Raw genomic sequence first — 15,236 nt, forward strand, 5'->3', positions numbered from 1 at the left:
TTTTCTTCACTTCTCAGCTGTATATCCCTCGAGAGCATTGGGCCCTAGGACTCACTTGACTGAACTGTGAGGGAGCGATATAGGTCTAAATCACGGAAAGATTTTTAGTTTAGTTTTTATCAATAATGAGTTCCTATGTACTTACGTCAATATCGATTTTCAAGATGTGAAAGGAGAAGCGAAGCGCACAGTTTATTCTTGACAGATGTTGCTATTGTTAGAATATATTATTGTCGTTTTATTTCATGTTATGTTATTGCTCGCTGATTGTCATGGAGAGGAAGAGTCACTATCATATATACATACATACATACATACATATATACATACATACATACATACATACATACATACATACATACATACATACATACCCCTACAAATCAGGATACTATTATCTGATACGCATTATTTCCGAGTATTCTCAATACCGCAATCGCTTTACATCCATTCCATTCATCCCATCCATCCCATCCAATTCCATCCCGTCTCAACTCGATATCTATCCATCCATCCACACAAAACACACCCCTCCAAATAAAACCACCCAACTAAATATATTAAGCATTAACAACAACAATGCATAACCTCAACTATAATCTACCCGCTATCATCTCACTCTCACTACTACTAACAAAAACAAAAAACAACTCGCAACTCTAGCTATGGATTTGCTCATCCAATATCGTGGGATTATCCATATCCAAGGAGTTCGCTTATTCACTATCAGCGGCCCCGCGTCCCTTTTACTTTTCTTCAGCATCTACCTAGGTAGGTATGATATGCTTGCTCTTCAATCTGACCGACGTATCAACAACTTCTCGTTTCATTAGTCTGCTCTCGAACAATTTTTTTTGAAAGAAATGTTGAATCTATTTTCTCGACCACAACCTCGTCTATCGTGTAATCTCTCGACGCGGCGGGCGATCCCTCAAAGTTACATCTCCTCGTCTAGCTTCATCAATGAGTATCACGCCATAGTAATTGTCGTATTAATCCTTTAATCTATAATGGGAACCTAACAGTAGTATTGTCTTATCTCATGTATACACGCTCCCGTATAGCTACAACGCCAGACATTTACCCCAAGAAGCGGGCAGTAGATAATCGCCATATAGCATGTTTTTCATGCAACCATCGCAGTGCCGGAAATATCAGTAGAAGTGAACCCAGAGCACTCCATTTCATTTGACCTTTTCCCCTCACCCAGCCCAAGCGCCTATGATTAACCAAGAGATTTCCCGAAGAAAGGCTAGAAGATTCATCTGCAAACTCAACCCCTACAACTCATCCCCCATCTCTCTCTCCAACCCCACTCCGCCCCTTTCTTCCTCTAGATTGGCGATCAGCGCATCCAAACCCTCATCACTGAGTCCACCTTCTCCTTCATCCACCCCCAAATCCCTAACAATTACCCTCTTATAAAGTTCTCCCTCATCCCCACCACCTGCAACTCCAAGCGCTCCAATATATTCCCCTACCAACGCCCTTCTCCTCTCGATTTCCTCTTGAAGCTGTTGAGCTAACATGATCCTCTCATTTTCCCCTTCCTCTAAATCTGCATTTCCACTAACTTGACCCCCTCCATGACCATTTATTTTTGATCCTTCATGTTGTGTGCGGGAAAGAAGGAGAAGTTGTTGTTGTCGCTCTACTAGACTCTGAACTCTTTCTTGTAAACCGACCAGATGCGCTTTTGCGGCAATGGAATTTTCTTCACCCTCCTCTTCTTCCGCCAATTGTCTAGCTTGCTCCCTAACCCCCGCTAATTCCATCTTCACCCCTTCTAAAATTCTCTTGCTATCTGCCTCTGCATTTTCTTTTTCTGCTAATTCCTCATCAAAGCTGCAAGCTAATGCATGTAACCTTTCCAGTAAAATCGGTTCCGCATTGTTTTTCAGAGTCATTGCTGCTTCTGAGATGTGGGCAACCCCTCGAGGATTTTCCTGTTCAAGATCGTCATAGTGAGAAATATGACGAGCCGAGTCTGGTGCAAAAGGCGAAGAAGAAGCGGCTTGTTGGTGTCTTTCCGATCTACGGGAGGCGTTCAAGTCTTGAATTATTTCTTCGGCCGTCTCGCCCATATCATTTAGAATATCTGTTGAAGCACCACGACCCATTAAAGCTCGTACACATTTGCGGGCTTTATTTTTGGCCGCAATATGAATCGCTGTATTCCCATTAATATCTCGAGCATCTAGTAATCTTTGAACCTCATCTGGATGATAGATTTCGATAAATTTTTCTAAAAGAACATCCAGATAATATTGAGCGCATCTGAACTTTTGCTTCATATTAGTAGTCGCTGCTGCATGATGAAGAACTGTAGCTCCACATGAATCTACTTCGTTGGCAGTACCGATCAATTCCTTAACAATCAAAGGAAAATTCTGCTTGTCATAAGAATTTGTGAAAAGGACCGATCTAATGAGTGGAGTTTCTTGACGACTGTTCCGACAAGTTGTATTCGCACCGAATCTCTTCAGTTGTTTTAATATATCCACATCACCTATTGATGCGGCCCAATGTAAACCCGTATGACCATCTGTGTCGATAATGAAGTTAGGCTCGAAATTTATTGGTGGTTCGGGTCTTCTGTCTGTCGAGTTCGCATCGGTGGGAGGTGCCATGAAATAATCCAAAAGTTCATCAGCCCACATAAGATGAGCTTGTGCTCGAACATCCACGGGGTCTTCTTCATGGAAATCATCTCTTTCACCTCTTTTGCGCTTTCGATGCCCAGTAGGTGGTTGAGACATATCGAATCGATCATCTTCTGCCATATATGTAGCGGAAGCGACTGTAACATCATCTGGCACACTTTCGTCGTCATTTAATTGAGTGCTAATGTTATCGTAATTCTCTTCGACTTGGCGGGCGACTGCTGCTTGTTGAATAGGTACCGGTTCTGTGCTGTTAGTACAATCTACCAAACTTCAAACCGGGAAACTTACTGGCTCCCCATTTGGGGACTGCTGGTTTCTTGACCTTTGGCTTATTCGTGGCATGTTTTGGTGCTGGAGGTGGACTAAATTCACCAGGTGTATATTCGAAGATCTCCCGGAGTTTCTCATATATATTGTTTCTTTGTGCCAAAGATTGACCCTTTTCAAGAGGAACCCAAGTACCTTATTGATTTTAGTCTTGCCAAACTCTTAAATTTCTGGTGCATGCCAACCTTGATATTTCCCATATCCACCTTGAATCTTCTCATGTTCTTCCTTCTGAACCTCTCTTTCAAGGATTCTTGTTCTGGCAGGTTTATCGAATCCAGCAGCTTTCAAAATATGTGTCGCGTTAATCCAATCATCTTGTCGTCTTCGCATTACTGTGTAAGAGTTAGTGACGTCAAGTTCAAGGCTGAGAGTAGTATTTCAATTACCATGCTCTTTGAGAGCCTCCCCGAACAAGTACTCATACACCGGAACCTAATCAAGTCAGCGACAAGAAAGAAGCAGACAAAGTTTAGCGCATCCGAGCAGGTATACATACATTGCTGTAAGTAGCAGAGTAAATTCCTGGTCCAGATTTGGCTCCAGTGTTGACCATATTGTCACCTTAAATGGGTCCCTGTCAAATGGAGGGGTTTGCGAGTGTGCGAATAGCAAGTGGTTGTTGGGATTGTTTAATACCCACTAAGCAAATGTGTAAATATGGAGAGCGATCACGATTATGTTGCAAATATCGGCGCTAGATAAATTCAGGGCAATTGATCCCGATTCTTGATATAGATGCACAGGGTGAGGTTGTGAAACTGTAGCAATCTGAGAAATTGATTGTGGGAAGACGCGACGATGTTCAGGATGACGCGAAGCGCGTTGATTCTGGACCGGTATCTAACCGAATGTAGGAACAGCCGACGCTGTTTTAACGAGTCCTCAATATCGTAAAGTAATAAATCTAATACAAGCTATGGATGGGATGAGACAAGACTGATGGTGAGTAGCATAAAAGTTCAAGAATTGGTAGGGCCTGATTTGTCTTTTTTGAAAGGTTGAGTGTTCTTATAAATGGACTCGGTCTTAACTATCACATCGTTCAGTATAGAATGAATCACAAGACTGCAATCTTTAATGGCTTCTCAGTACTAAATAGCATTACGGATGTGAGCTTTAGGTGGTTCTTTGCTTCTTGTCTTGTTTCTACGAAAGCAACCGTATATCTCGGCGCTAATCTAAAAGTAAATCTACTCTATGCCTATACTCCAAATAGTGCCTTCCTAGTATCATAATCATACTTCAAATCCAGGTGCCAATAATTTGGTGTATCTGCTATACAAACCTTCCAAGCCTCATCCAAAACTTTCACTACTTCTTCGGGCAATGGTCCCTTCTCACAATCTTTGAGATTTGAATCTAATTGTTCAATGCTGCTCGCTCCCATGATAATTCCATCGTCCCCATCCAAAACATTCAGTGCACTGTGGTGTATACACCATCGAAATGCAGTCTCCACCATTGTCAAGTTGTATTTTTGAACAACTGGTTCGATCAATTTCAATGCAGCGAAGTTCGATTCCTTCCAATAGCGTTTTCTGTACATTTCACCCAACTTTCCCACAGCATCGCTATAGCGTCCACTGGTTGGGATCTCTGATGACTTGTAGGCTCCTGAGAAGAGACCACCTGCGATAGGGTTGTAAATGACGACGGAGATACCGTAGCGCTTACAACATGGAATGAGTTCAGAAGCCAGGGAACGTGTAATGGCGTTGTACATTCCTTGGTATACGGTTGGCCGCACCCAATTGTTGTATTTGCAATGCATAACTATTTCTGAAACCTCGAAGGCTGTGAAGTTTGAAAGTCCTAGGTTGACAAATTTGCCTTGTTTATGGAGTTTGTCGAGAGCGGCCAATGTCTCTGTAAAGGGCGTTGCACGATCCTACATGTCACTATCAGTACTCTTTCATATTTCGTATGACTGAGATGAACCAACAGCAGCGTGCAAATAGAATATATCCACACAGTCTGTCCCCAACTCTTTCAAACTCGTCTCGAATCTATTCGTTATTTCTGCTTCTGTATGCAATCCCGCTTCTGTGGGGTAGACTTTCGTGGCCAATGTCAAGCCCCTTTCTTGCCATTTTGCTTCGCGTGTAAACGCTTCTTGCTTTCCTCCAACATATGTACGTGCGGTATCGACTTCATTGTATCCGGCGCCTTGAAAATGGTCGAGGAAGGTGTTGTATTCATCTAATGAGGTTATGCGTGCGCCGGTGGATGGGTCTGGACCAAAGTTCATCAGACCAAGAATTATTCGAGGTTTGGGGTTAGTAGCTATGAGAGGCATGTTGAGGAAGTGGATTGAAAAGGGATAATGGTTCTTGGTTGACGAGTGAGTGTAACAGTATTCTTGCTCTTCAAGAGTCAAAGTGAAGTTTTGAATGTAGGATTAGACGTTGGGTAAGAATACTGTATGATACTGCGTGAAGATGAGCATTCACATTCCTGTACAGAGTAGATAGCGGTAGTAAAGAAGGGAAGGTTGACTGTAGTGACGCCATTCTGTTCAACCCCGCATCACTCACCCCACCTTCACCCTCACCATCACGACAAACACCGACGTACGAAGTCATACATCGGTGATACATTGGATATTTGATATTGGATATTTGATATTTGATATACATCTGGAGGGGACACAGAATTCATTGAATTGAAGCCGAGGTTGGAAATACTGGTAGTATCTCAGGTTTGCATGAGACGAGTTGTGTGCATGCAATATCATGCCAATAATCTTGGATGAAGGCGGAAAGTTTCTTTGATGATAAGGTCGCCGGTTATGCTTTGCACTTTCTCATTTCACCTATAGCACCATGCTATGATCAAAGGCTTAAGGTTATATGGCCTTTCCCGTACAAGCCGATCGTTCTCGAACGCAAGTCAATGAAAGTTTGATAGAAGAAGCTATTAGGTAGTGGTAGTGGTGGTAGTGGTAGCCGGAGAAGAAGAAGAGATATGAGTAGGTAGGTAGGTAGATGTAAGATGTTGCAGGATTCAACCAACGATCACCTATGAATGCCTACCTAGCCCTTTTATACATCTTACATCTCCAACGCCTACCTAAGAATTCATAGTAGTTGTACATTAATCTCTTTCTACACTTCTTGTACTTCTGATGATTCTCTGTACAACGGTACTATTGTTACCTACCTACCTACCTACCTACCTACCTCAACCTACCTCAACCTACCTTTTAACCAGCAAGCATACCATTTGGCCCATTCTACCCAACCAACCACCCACCCACAACACCCACCCACGACACCCACCCACAACATCACTACCTATTTATATATCCAAAGACTTTGAGTTCTCTTGGGTAACTTGCACCACATTATGAACCAGCTGGTCGGATTGAATTAATTAAATCGAGGTCTTTTGATTCGTTCTTGTGGGGTGAGAATTTATCTGATATCTGAGAATTCTTGATTCAGTCAAACATTCAGGGTCTTCTCCAGGGTCTTCTCCAGGGTCTCCCTCACTCTCTGCTTCATATCACCTATCCACTTCTATACGACACCAATTACAACGACAACCCCATATCCAGATCCAGATCCATTTGCTTAAAGAATGACGACAACAAATTCGCATTGATTGGCCCTTCAAAATTCTCCTTTTATGCAATCGATTCCTTTTTACTATCTACTTCACCCACGATACAGGTACTATCGTTAAAATCGCCAATAAAAAATTAATTCACCTCAATATTCCGAAGCAAACCCACTCACGAAATCCACCCTGTCAGTCCTGATTCGAGATTGTCCATTTCATATCTTATTTTGATTGTTCCGATATCAACCATTCTCCTCTACACTTAAACGTATCATTTCACCCACCTGAATCGCATGTATGTCTTATAGGAATCACCAGACATCCTCCAGTACACATGAATTAAATTCAGTAACCGCATTACAAAACAACTCGTGGAAGACCTCGAATCCCATATCTGGAAATTCGTCAAGGGTATCCTCTCGCAGTCCTACCGTTCAGACTCACGACTTCGCACATAACACACAAGAAAGAGAAGTGTCACCAATTAGTCCATTGACCGACGAAGAAGAAGCAGGTTCCGATTTAGAATCCGACAACGACATGGAAGGACGAAGACCTACATTACACCGTCCTACAGATGGCCGTTCACATCAACCCTTATTACACAAAAATGATGATCCCGAGAGGGGGAGGTTAGCATACAATGCTTCTCAAGATCCACCCGAACGTCCTACATTTTCAAGACGATCTACTATGCGAAGTCGTAGTCCGGATACTCAAGCAAAATTAGATACGAGAAAGAAATATACATATGCAGCCTTCTTTTTGGGCTTGAGTTTGATTAGTTTTGTTATACAAACCGAAACGGCTGTGTATATACAACATCAATTAGGGTGGAATAAAGCATATTGCATGTTGTAAGTGGTGGCGCCTATTTCACAAAATATCAAACAAAACTAAATGGATACTCTAGATACTTTACTCACGGATCATGGTCATTACTATGGCCTACTCAACTTTTAATATTGCGATTACAAAAATGGAAAATGCCATGGAAGACATTCTGGAGAAGACACGTATATCTCATTCGAACAACCGCACAAATGGTAGAGTCAGGACAACTAGACGTTCCGCGAGGCCAACGATCTCCCATTCCATATATGCTCAGAATGACCGCATTCGTTACATGCGCTCTTACAGTTGCTGGTGGATCATGGTACGTGGCAGTGAATTTAACATCGCCATCTGATCTCACGGCTATATACAATTGCTCAGCTTTCTTCGCATATGCATTCAGCGTTCCCCTTTTGAAAGAACCCCTGAGATGGGATAAATCTTTTGCGGTTATGGTCGCGATCGTTGGAGTTTTGATCGTCGCATATGGAGATTCTACGCCGACGAAACATGGAGGGAAGTCTGGAGGCTCAGTAGGCGGAAAGCCTGGCGATGAAGGTGATGAGGCATCAAATAGAGTTTTGGGAAACCTTGTTATTGGTGTTGGCAGTGTTTTATATGGGTTTTACGAAGTTTTGTATAAGAAATTGGCTTGCCCCCCAGAAGGAACAAGTCCCGGGCGCGGCATGATATTCGCAAATACATTCGGCTCACTAATCGGCTCATTCACTCTTCTCGTTCTCTGGATTCCTCTCCCAATTCTTCATCTCACTGGACTCGAAACCTTTGAACTTCCCCACGGCGAAGCAGCTTGGATGCTTGCCATTTCCGTCCTCGCAAATGCGACTTTCTCTGGAAGTTTCTTGGTCTTGATTAGTCTTACAAGTCCTGTTCTAAGTAGTGTCGCTGCACTATTGACAATTTTTCTCGTCGCGATTGTGGATTGGGCATTCACAGGGGTACCATTGAGTCCGGCAGCTATTTTGGGGGGTTTGTTGATTATCGTGGCATTCTTGTTACTCAGTTATAGTACATTCAGAGAGATGCAAGAGGAGAGGAGAAAGAGAGAAGTAGATCTGAGTGAGAATGATTCGGATAGTGATAAATTCGATGATTAGACAGACGTCCTTCGCCGGACTGGTGGTTTATAAGGCGGGTGGCTTCTTTATATAGGATAGGATTGCATTACATTTGGATTGGATAGATCCATTTGGGTTATAGGATTGTTTTTTGGGCACGTAACCCAGGTATTGGGAACAGCGTATAGGTATAGGCCAGTCGTATGGCAACTTAGAGTTTGCATCCAGATGGCGCAGGCGTTTTTTGACATCTTGTCGTACCTTTCAATGGAGAATTGATGAGGTTTTGTTTCTGGTCAACTTAGTTTTCGTGACTTGCATGTGAAATGTGAATTGTGCTGTGTATGTATGTGTATGTATGTGCATGTATATCTTTCAAAGTTTGAAAGTGTCTCGCTCTTTAAATACCTTGAAGCGACATGCTGTGGGCCGGGGAAAGGAAAGGGAAAGTAATCTCTTCTGGCTCTCCCTTACTGACACTGGAAAAAGAAGAAAAGTAATACAGCACAAATCGCACATCAAGATAACTTGATCACTTCACCAATGGATTTTGTGATGAATGGTTTATTAGATGATATAGTCAGTCGTTTAATCTTAACGAAGAATTCTATATACAACAGAGAAGTAATAACCATATACTAGTCAAGGTTCTCAAAGATACACGTTTCCATCTCATCCCAAGAGCCAAAATTGCACAGCATATATACACCTATCATTTTATATACATCCAATCCAATCCAATGCAAACCAATCATCTCATTCCACCTCCCATAGTTCTCCATAGCATTCAACTCTCCACTGCTCATGGTTCCCCGGGCCAAATCTCCTCAGCCAATCTCCTCACCAACTTTAATTTCTCAACCATATCGCCCCTCTCCATATTATTCCCATCCGAATGACTCGCAAATCCACACTGGGGACTCACACCTATCCTCCTCAACGCATCGTCCCTCGTCTCTTGATTCCCTTCCGCGATCTTATCCGCCGCTTTGAACACCCGCTCTTTCAGATGCTCCAGAGCCTCCATTTTCGGAAATTTGCTCGTGATTAATCCCAATATGACGTTTTTATTCTTGGGGAGGTGGGCGAGAGGTTCGAAGCCTCCTGCGCGCGCCGTGTCGTATTCGAGGTAGTAGGTGTTGACGTTGAGATCTTGGAAGAGTTTGGTCGCGATCACATCGTATCCGCCTTCGGAGAAATGTCTCCCGTTTACGAAATTGCCGCGACAGAGATGGATGCCCACGTGCATATCTTCGGGACGGTCGCGCAAGCAGTCGTTGTAGAGTTGGATGTAGGAATCGAAGAGGGCGGTTGAGTCTTCGCCGTCTTGTTTGAAGCCCGCGAGCATTTTCTCCGAGCAGAAGTAGGCGAGATTGGGGTCGTCGATTTGGATGTTGCGCAGGCCGGCCGAGTAGAGGATGCGGAGTTCTTCGCGGTAGGCGGTCGCGATGTCGGCGAAGTATTCGGTGTCGGAGGGGTAGATCTCTCGGGGGTATGCGTGTCCGGTTTTGTAGCGGAGATGATACCAGTTTGGAGCTGCGAGGGTGATTTTTGCTTCTGCGATTTTGTCGGCGGGGAGGAGATTTTTGAGATAGTTCCATTGGGAGAGGTAGGTGCTGCCGATGTGTTTTATTTTGCCCGTGCAGTAGACGGATTCACCGGGTTTGTGACCTTCTTCGAGGAAGGCGTCGATGTCGGGGACGTAGCGGCGGAAGGATTCGAGAGGGGGGTTTTGGATTTCTTCGAAGCCTTGAAGGCCGGGGAAGAAGGTACCCCTTATGTTGAAGATTAGCGTGGGCATTTCTTGTATTGTGTTGAATTGAAGGCTGGGGTGAAGGAAAAGGGAGAAGAGAAAGGGGGAGAAGAGAAGGGGAAATGGAATGATATGTAGTAACGTACCAGAACATATGACGACGATATTCTCCATCTGTTACAGCGTGAAAGCCCAAGTCTAGCTGTGCTTGAACGATTTCATTGATAGATACATCCTCTACTTTTGTCAAATCTTCTTTGGGAACATTACTTTTTCCGTTGTCGAGAGCATGTTTGATGGATAAGAGTTGGTCTGGGCGAAGTAGAGATCCGAGATGTTCTGCTCGGAAAGGAGGATTGCGATGAAGCTTTTCGGAAGACATATTTACTGAGTCACTGAGGTGAGTAAATGCTGAAGCTTGAAATATGAGTGAGAATGGAAATTGGATTTGTATAGCAATGAATGTGAGGCAATTGAGCTGTATTTATATACTTATATCAGGTCAGCTGCTGGACCCTCACTCAGCCGCGACAACTTGTTCAACTGCCCCTCCCCAACTTTCAATCATCCCCGCAACAATTGGAGATCTAACTGTTGATCGACCAAGCTCGACATAAAGTAGTTTAGTTCCCCGCTTGGTGATACCTTAGTAAGGGCTAGCCATGCAGGCCCGAATCAGATGGACTTGTAGTCAACTTCTTTCCATGACATAAACAAGCCATCTTGCAGAAATGGCACTTGTAACTCGGAGTTGGGTTAGCAATGGCTGTTGTAGATATCAGATGGTTTTAAATAAGGCGTTGAGATATCGTAGACTTCTTTTAATAGTTCTTATACGAATGTAAATTGAATTCCAGAAACTATCAATACGTATGAGTCTCTCCCCTCTTGATACCTGGCCCACACGGGAACGACCTTCCCCCTCATTAGTGGCAAGCGATATATGTCATATATCTGTAAGCAATCCCCCCTGTTCTTTGAAAATGCCGGTTAAGTGAATCGACCTACCTGGTATTCATCAATTACCTGCATATTCGATTACAAGCTTACGATAGATATATTTAGATAATACCTTGGAGAGATATGAGAGGCTGTATTCCGTGAACGGCATCCGTTTCCTTATTGGAGGTCCAGGAGAGATCCGAAAGCCGTTGCTGACATACATTTCCTTTTTGGGTATGTACCTAGGTAGGTAGCGATTTGCTCCATTATTCAAATCCACAATTCAATTGAGCGAACTATTGGAAACAACCTGTTCAATTCAATAACCATCTTGAGTCTTCATCCCTTCAACCTCCAACATCCACGAAAATGACTTCTAATCTTCCTCCTACAAACTCAAATGGTCTCGAGGATCTTACAATCGACAAATATTCTACAGAAGTACCATCCCTTCAGCCTCAGACCAATCAATCAGGAGATACCCTGATATCCCACGTTACTCCACATACAATACCTGGAGCCGTTACGAAGCAAGGTCCCACCATTGAAGATCTTCCCAATGAACTTCTAGTCAATATCTTCAGTCATTTGGATATAGAGCCTCCATCGTATTCCCATACGACACTTCATGATGAGCCAACCTTGGAAGTTACAAGCTCCGAGATCCAAGACCTCAAGAATTGTTCTCTAATTTCGAATCGATGGAGACAAGCTACCTTACGATTACTATTCAAGCATACACGATATATCTTGAAATATTCAGAAGATGATTACAGACCGATTCTCAATGATCTTACAGGACCTTTTCGTCAATTTATTCGTAAAGGATCTTTTGCGGATATTGTATCAAGCTTCACCTTGGTAGTTCGGGAGAAGACGATATCAAATTGCCATGATGGCCGACCTCGATTATGTGAATTTGATGGGTTTTGGAAACGTCTCTTTAACACTATTGATCCGTCAACGGTTTTGATTGCTGCACCTGTCGAGGCTCTTGCTTCTTTGACTTCATCTACCATTAATGACGTGGATTCATGGGTTTTCGACATTGAATGTCACTATTTGCGATTGCAAAGACCCGATTCCAAAGAAGTAGTCCTTACGGAGATTGAGGACTTGCCTGAAGAAAGTGGTCCCACCATATCTGATCCTTCACTTCCTGGGACATCTCTGAATTCAGACTATTATTTTGACGATCGCTTGCACTATATTTGTCCTGCAGGTCGTGTTTCTGCCAAGTCCTCCGGATTCTTTCAAATCAGATCTTGGACATCCTTACTCTTAAATGAAGGATCGAATTTAAAAGCCTTCAAGACGGATTTGTGGTGGGAATTAGAGACTCCATCTGTAAGTAAATCACCATTATAAAGTGGAGGTATTCATCTAACTTTCAATAGATATTAAGAAGTCTTGTCGGAACTCAATCAGGTACTTTACCCTTGATTAATTCTGGCATTCGTTCCATGAGATATATTGCTATATTTCCAATAACAGCTCAATTTGAATGTCTCGCTCAAGGATTACCAAGACTGGATCATTTGTATTGTCAACTGGTACCACGAAATGATGCTTTAGAAGATGAAGAATTAATGAAGAAGATTGATGTGGAGGATCTTTGGATGGAGAGAAATAATTGTTATGCTCAATTAATGCGAGAAATGTTCAATAATCCACCCGAAGGAAATTACAGATATCTGAAGACTTTCGAGTCAGGAGATGCTGCAGATACAGATGCATGGCACATGGCAGTAGAGTTTGTAAAGCGGGCTGGAGGAGGATGGAAAATAACAGGTGATGGAGTATTTGAAAGAGATACGGGGATTGAAGATAGTTCGTCTAATGCACCGAACGCTTCGCCATTGTTAGTAACTTGAGGGAGTTGGAGAAGAAACGCTGATCAGTATTAGTCCGGATGAATTGTATAGATGGGCATGGAATGGCTTGACCAATGTACCTGTTTCACCGGTACCATGGTATCGATGATTGGTGTTGAAGACGTGAGGTGAGGTATATTGGGTACATGGAAAACAGAGAAATGTTCAAGGAAAGGGATGTTTAATACTATGGGCCCATGAAAACACAAGAACAATCATCCGTAACAAAGGCCAGTGAATGGATACGATTTATAGAAATTTATAACAATATCAAGCGCCACAAATTCTACGATGGTGAACCAAAAGTATAAAAAGTTGGCAAACGTCAATGTTCCTCAAGCACTCGAACAATAATTTGTCTCACCGCCTTAATAATTCTGCCATATTGACTCAATATCAAGCTCCGAACGCGATAACCTCAACCTCATCTACTTCTCTACCATGTAACAGCCATGTCCCGCAAAGCGCCCAAAGGCGAATATATTGAAACCGTAAGCTATCCTCACCTTTTTACCATGTTCTCTCCCCCGCTTTAACCTTGACTTCCTATCTCATCCTCAATCCAAGTACTAACCCCCTCCAGGACACCGGCAACAAAGTCTCTCGTCGTTCCCAAATCATCGGCACAACGAACATTATTCTCGGTGGTAAAACCGTCATCCAAGCAGAAGTCATCATCCGCGGTGACTTACTACGCACATTACCTCCCAGTACCCAAGGAGAAAAGGCGGGAAATGCAGTTGCGGTTGCGATTGGGAGATATTGTTTTTTCAGTCGCGGGTGTGAGTTGAGACCGCCGGGGAAGATTTACAGAGGGTTTGTTTTCTTTCTCTCATTGCTCATTGCTCATTGCTCTTTGTTTCTATGGCATTTTAGTATCTTGTGAATCATACTAATGAGATTTGGACAACAGAACTTTCTCGTACTTTCCCCTCAAAATCGGCGACCATGTTTTCGTAGGGCCCGGCTCCATAATCGAAGCTGCGATGTTGGGAAATCATGTTAATATTGGTGCGAATGTGTTGGTGGGAAAGTTTGTGATAGTGAAGGATTTTGTGAAGATCCTGGAGGGGACGGTTGTTCCGCCTAATATGGTGATTCCTAGTTTTAGTGTGGTGGGAGGGTGTCCTGGGAGGGTTGTGGGGGAGGTGGCGGAGGGGGAGATTGAGGGGATGGATTTGAGGGAGATTTATAGGGCGGTGAGAAATTAGAGGATTGGATGGGATGAGTGTTGAATGGGGAGATTGAAGACACGAGATGAGGAATGATGGCATGAATGATTATACGATTGTAGGATTGCAACAGAGATGAATAAGGGATAACGGCCTCGAAAGTCGGATTGAACCGTCAAACTTCAACATAGATGAGAGAAAAATGATACCCAAGTACTGGCGCACATTCATATAAATGGCCAGTGGTTTTACATGCTAAGGTTTTCTCATTCTTGACTTTCAGTCTTCTACCGTGTACCGTCCGTTAATGATGACATCTCATTATTTGCTTACGCTAATTCACAGCTTGGATGTGATTTTTCAAGAGCGCTCTATTCTTCAGGGTGACTAGTTCTCGAACCGAATATTTACAGTGGCATGTGCCATGAATCTTTTGCAAGCTCTACTTTATCGAGCTTGACTGTACTATCTTTAGTTGAGTTTTTGTGATGAGATAGCAACGCTCCATAATGGTCAAAGTAGCCGGATCAGATTTGCAATGCCTTCGATCATCGTTCCGTTACTTTGATGTGTAGAGGCAGGCGATGGTTTGTTTCAAATTGTTCAAAATATAGGAAAGGATTTGCGGATCCAACATTTCCGATGTGTATCGGTCGAGTTAAGTCGGAGTATCAGGATGTAGTAATGCCAATACCTTCCTGCTTTTCGGACTACATCGACCATAACGCTCTCTCCATTTCATGAATACTGTGTCGAAAACCCGCTTCTCTTTTCAAATGCTGGAAACACCTCTGGTAGAGAAGATAACCAGGCATGGATTTTTGACTCACAAAGGATGGGATGTATCGCCATGCCTGAAAGAGTGTATGTATAATAGCCTAAGGGTGCATACGCGAATATTGATACATCGAGAGAGAGCATCAAAGGCACTAGTACACGATCATAGCAATAACGAAATCTTACTCTGACGATGCAAAGCTGTTCAATACTCAGTCCTTGAAAAGCCAACCATCGTTCGTGGACTG

The 15,236-nt window shown here is 43.1% G+C and overlaps 6 protein-coding genes across 6 annotated transcripts; 3 read left to right on the forward strand and 3 right to left on the reverse strand.

Annotated features, from left to right (window-relative positions):
• Window positions 1-1,280: 1,280 nt before the first annotated feature.
• EAE97_004068 (uncharacterized protein) lies at window positions 1,281-3,549 on the reverse strand (the record flags this gene model as incomplete). Its single annotated transcript, XM_038874580.1, has 5 exons — window positions 1,281-2,908; window positions 2,955-3,128; window positions 3,179-3,328; window positions 3,383-3,428; window positions 3,493-3,549. The coding sequence occupies 5 exons, from the start codon at window positions 3,547-3,549 to the stop codon at window positions 1,281-1,283; spliced, it is 2,055 nt and encodes a 684-aa protein (XP_038734024.1).
• A 537-nt stretch (window positions 3,550-4,086) lies between these two features.
• EAE97_004069 (uncharacterized protein) lies at window positions 4,087-5,935 on the reverse strand. The gene is made up of 2 exons (XM_038874581.1): window positions 4,939-5,935; window positions 4,087-4,884 (listed from the first exon to the last, which is right to left on the reverse strand). Exons 1-2 carry the CDS (start codon window positions 5,290-5,292, stop codon window positions 4,198-4,200), a joined length of 1,041 nt encoding a protein of 346 aa, XP_038734025.1. The 5' UTR covers window positions 5,293-5,935; the 3' UTR covers window positions 4,087-4,197.
• Window positions 5,936-6,854: 919 nt separating this feature from the next.
• On the forward strand, window positions 6,855-8,509 carry EAE97_004070 (uncharacterized protein; the record flags this gene model as incomplete). The annotated part of the gene is made up of 2 exons (XM_038874582.1): window positions 6,855-7,414; window positions 7,471-8,509. The coding sequence occupies 2 exons, from the start codon at window positions 6,855-6,857 to the stop codon at window positions 8,507-8,509; spliced, it is 1,599 nt and encodes a 532-aa protein (XP_038734026.1).
• A 763-nt stretch (window positions 8,510-9,272) lies between these two features.
• On the reverse strand, window positions 9,273-10,605 carry EAE97_004071 (uncharacterized protein; the record flags this gene model as incomplete). Its single annotated transcript, XM_038874583.1, has 2 exons — window positions 9,273-10,245; window positions 10,370-10,605. 2 exons carry the CDS (start codon window positions 10,603-10,605, stop codon window positions 9,273-9,275), a joined length of 1,209 nt encoding a protein of 402 aa, XP_038734027.1.
• Window positions 10,606-11,534: 929 nt separating this feature from the next.
• On the forward strand, window positions 11,535-13,148 carry EAE97_004072 (uncharacterized protein; the record flags this gene model as incomplete). Its single annotated transcript, XM_038874584.1, has 3 exons — window positions 11,535-12,512; window positions 12,563-13,026; window positions 13,073-13,148. 3 exons carry the CDS (start codon window positions 11,535-11,537, stop codon window positions 13,146-13,148), a joined length of 1,518 nt encoding a protein of 505 aa, XP_038734028.1.
• Window positions 13,149-13,491: 343 nt separating this feature from the next.
• EAE97_004073 (uncharacterized protein) lies at window positions 13,492-14,250 on the forward strand (the record flags this gene model as incomplete). Its single annotated transcript, XM_038874585.1, has 3 exons — window positions 13,492-13,530; window positions 13,623-13,855; window positions 13,953-14,250. 3 exons carry the CDS (start codon window positions 13,492-13,494, stop codon window positions 14,248-14,250), a joined length of 570 nt encoding a protein of 189 aa, XP_038734029.1.
• Between the last annotated feature and the right edge of the window lie 986 nt (window positions 14,251-15,236).

Source organism: Botrytis byssoidea (genome assembly GCF_014898295.1).
Source record: "Botrytis byssoidea strain MUCL 94 chromosome Unknown BBYS_007, whole genome shotgun sequence".
In the NCBI taxonomy this organism is placed as follows: Eukaryota; Fungi; Ascomycota; class Leotiomycetes; order Helotiales; family Sclerotiniaceae; genus Botrytis; species Botrytis byssoidea.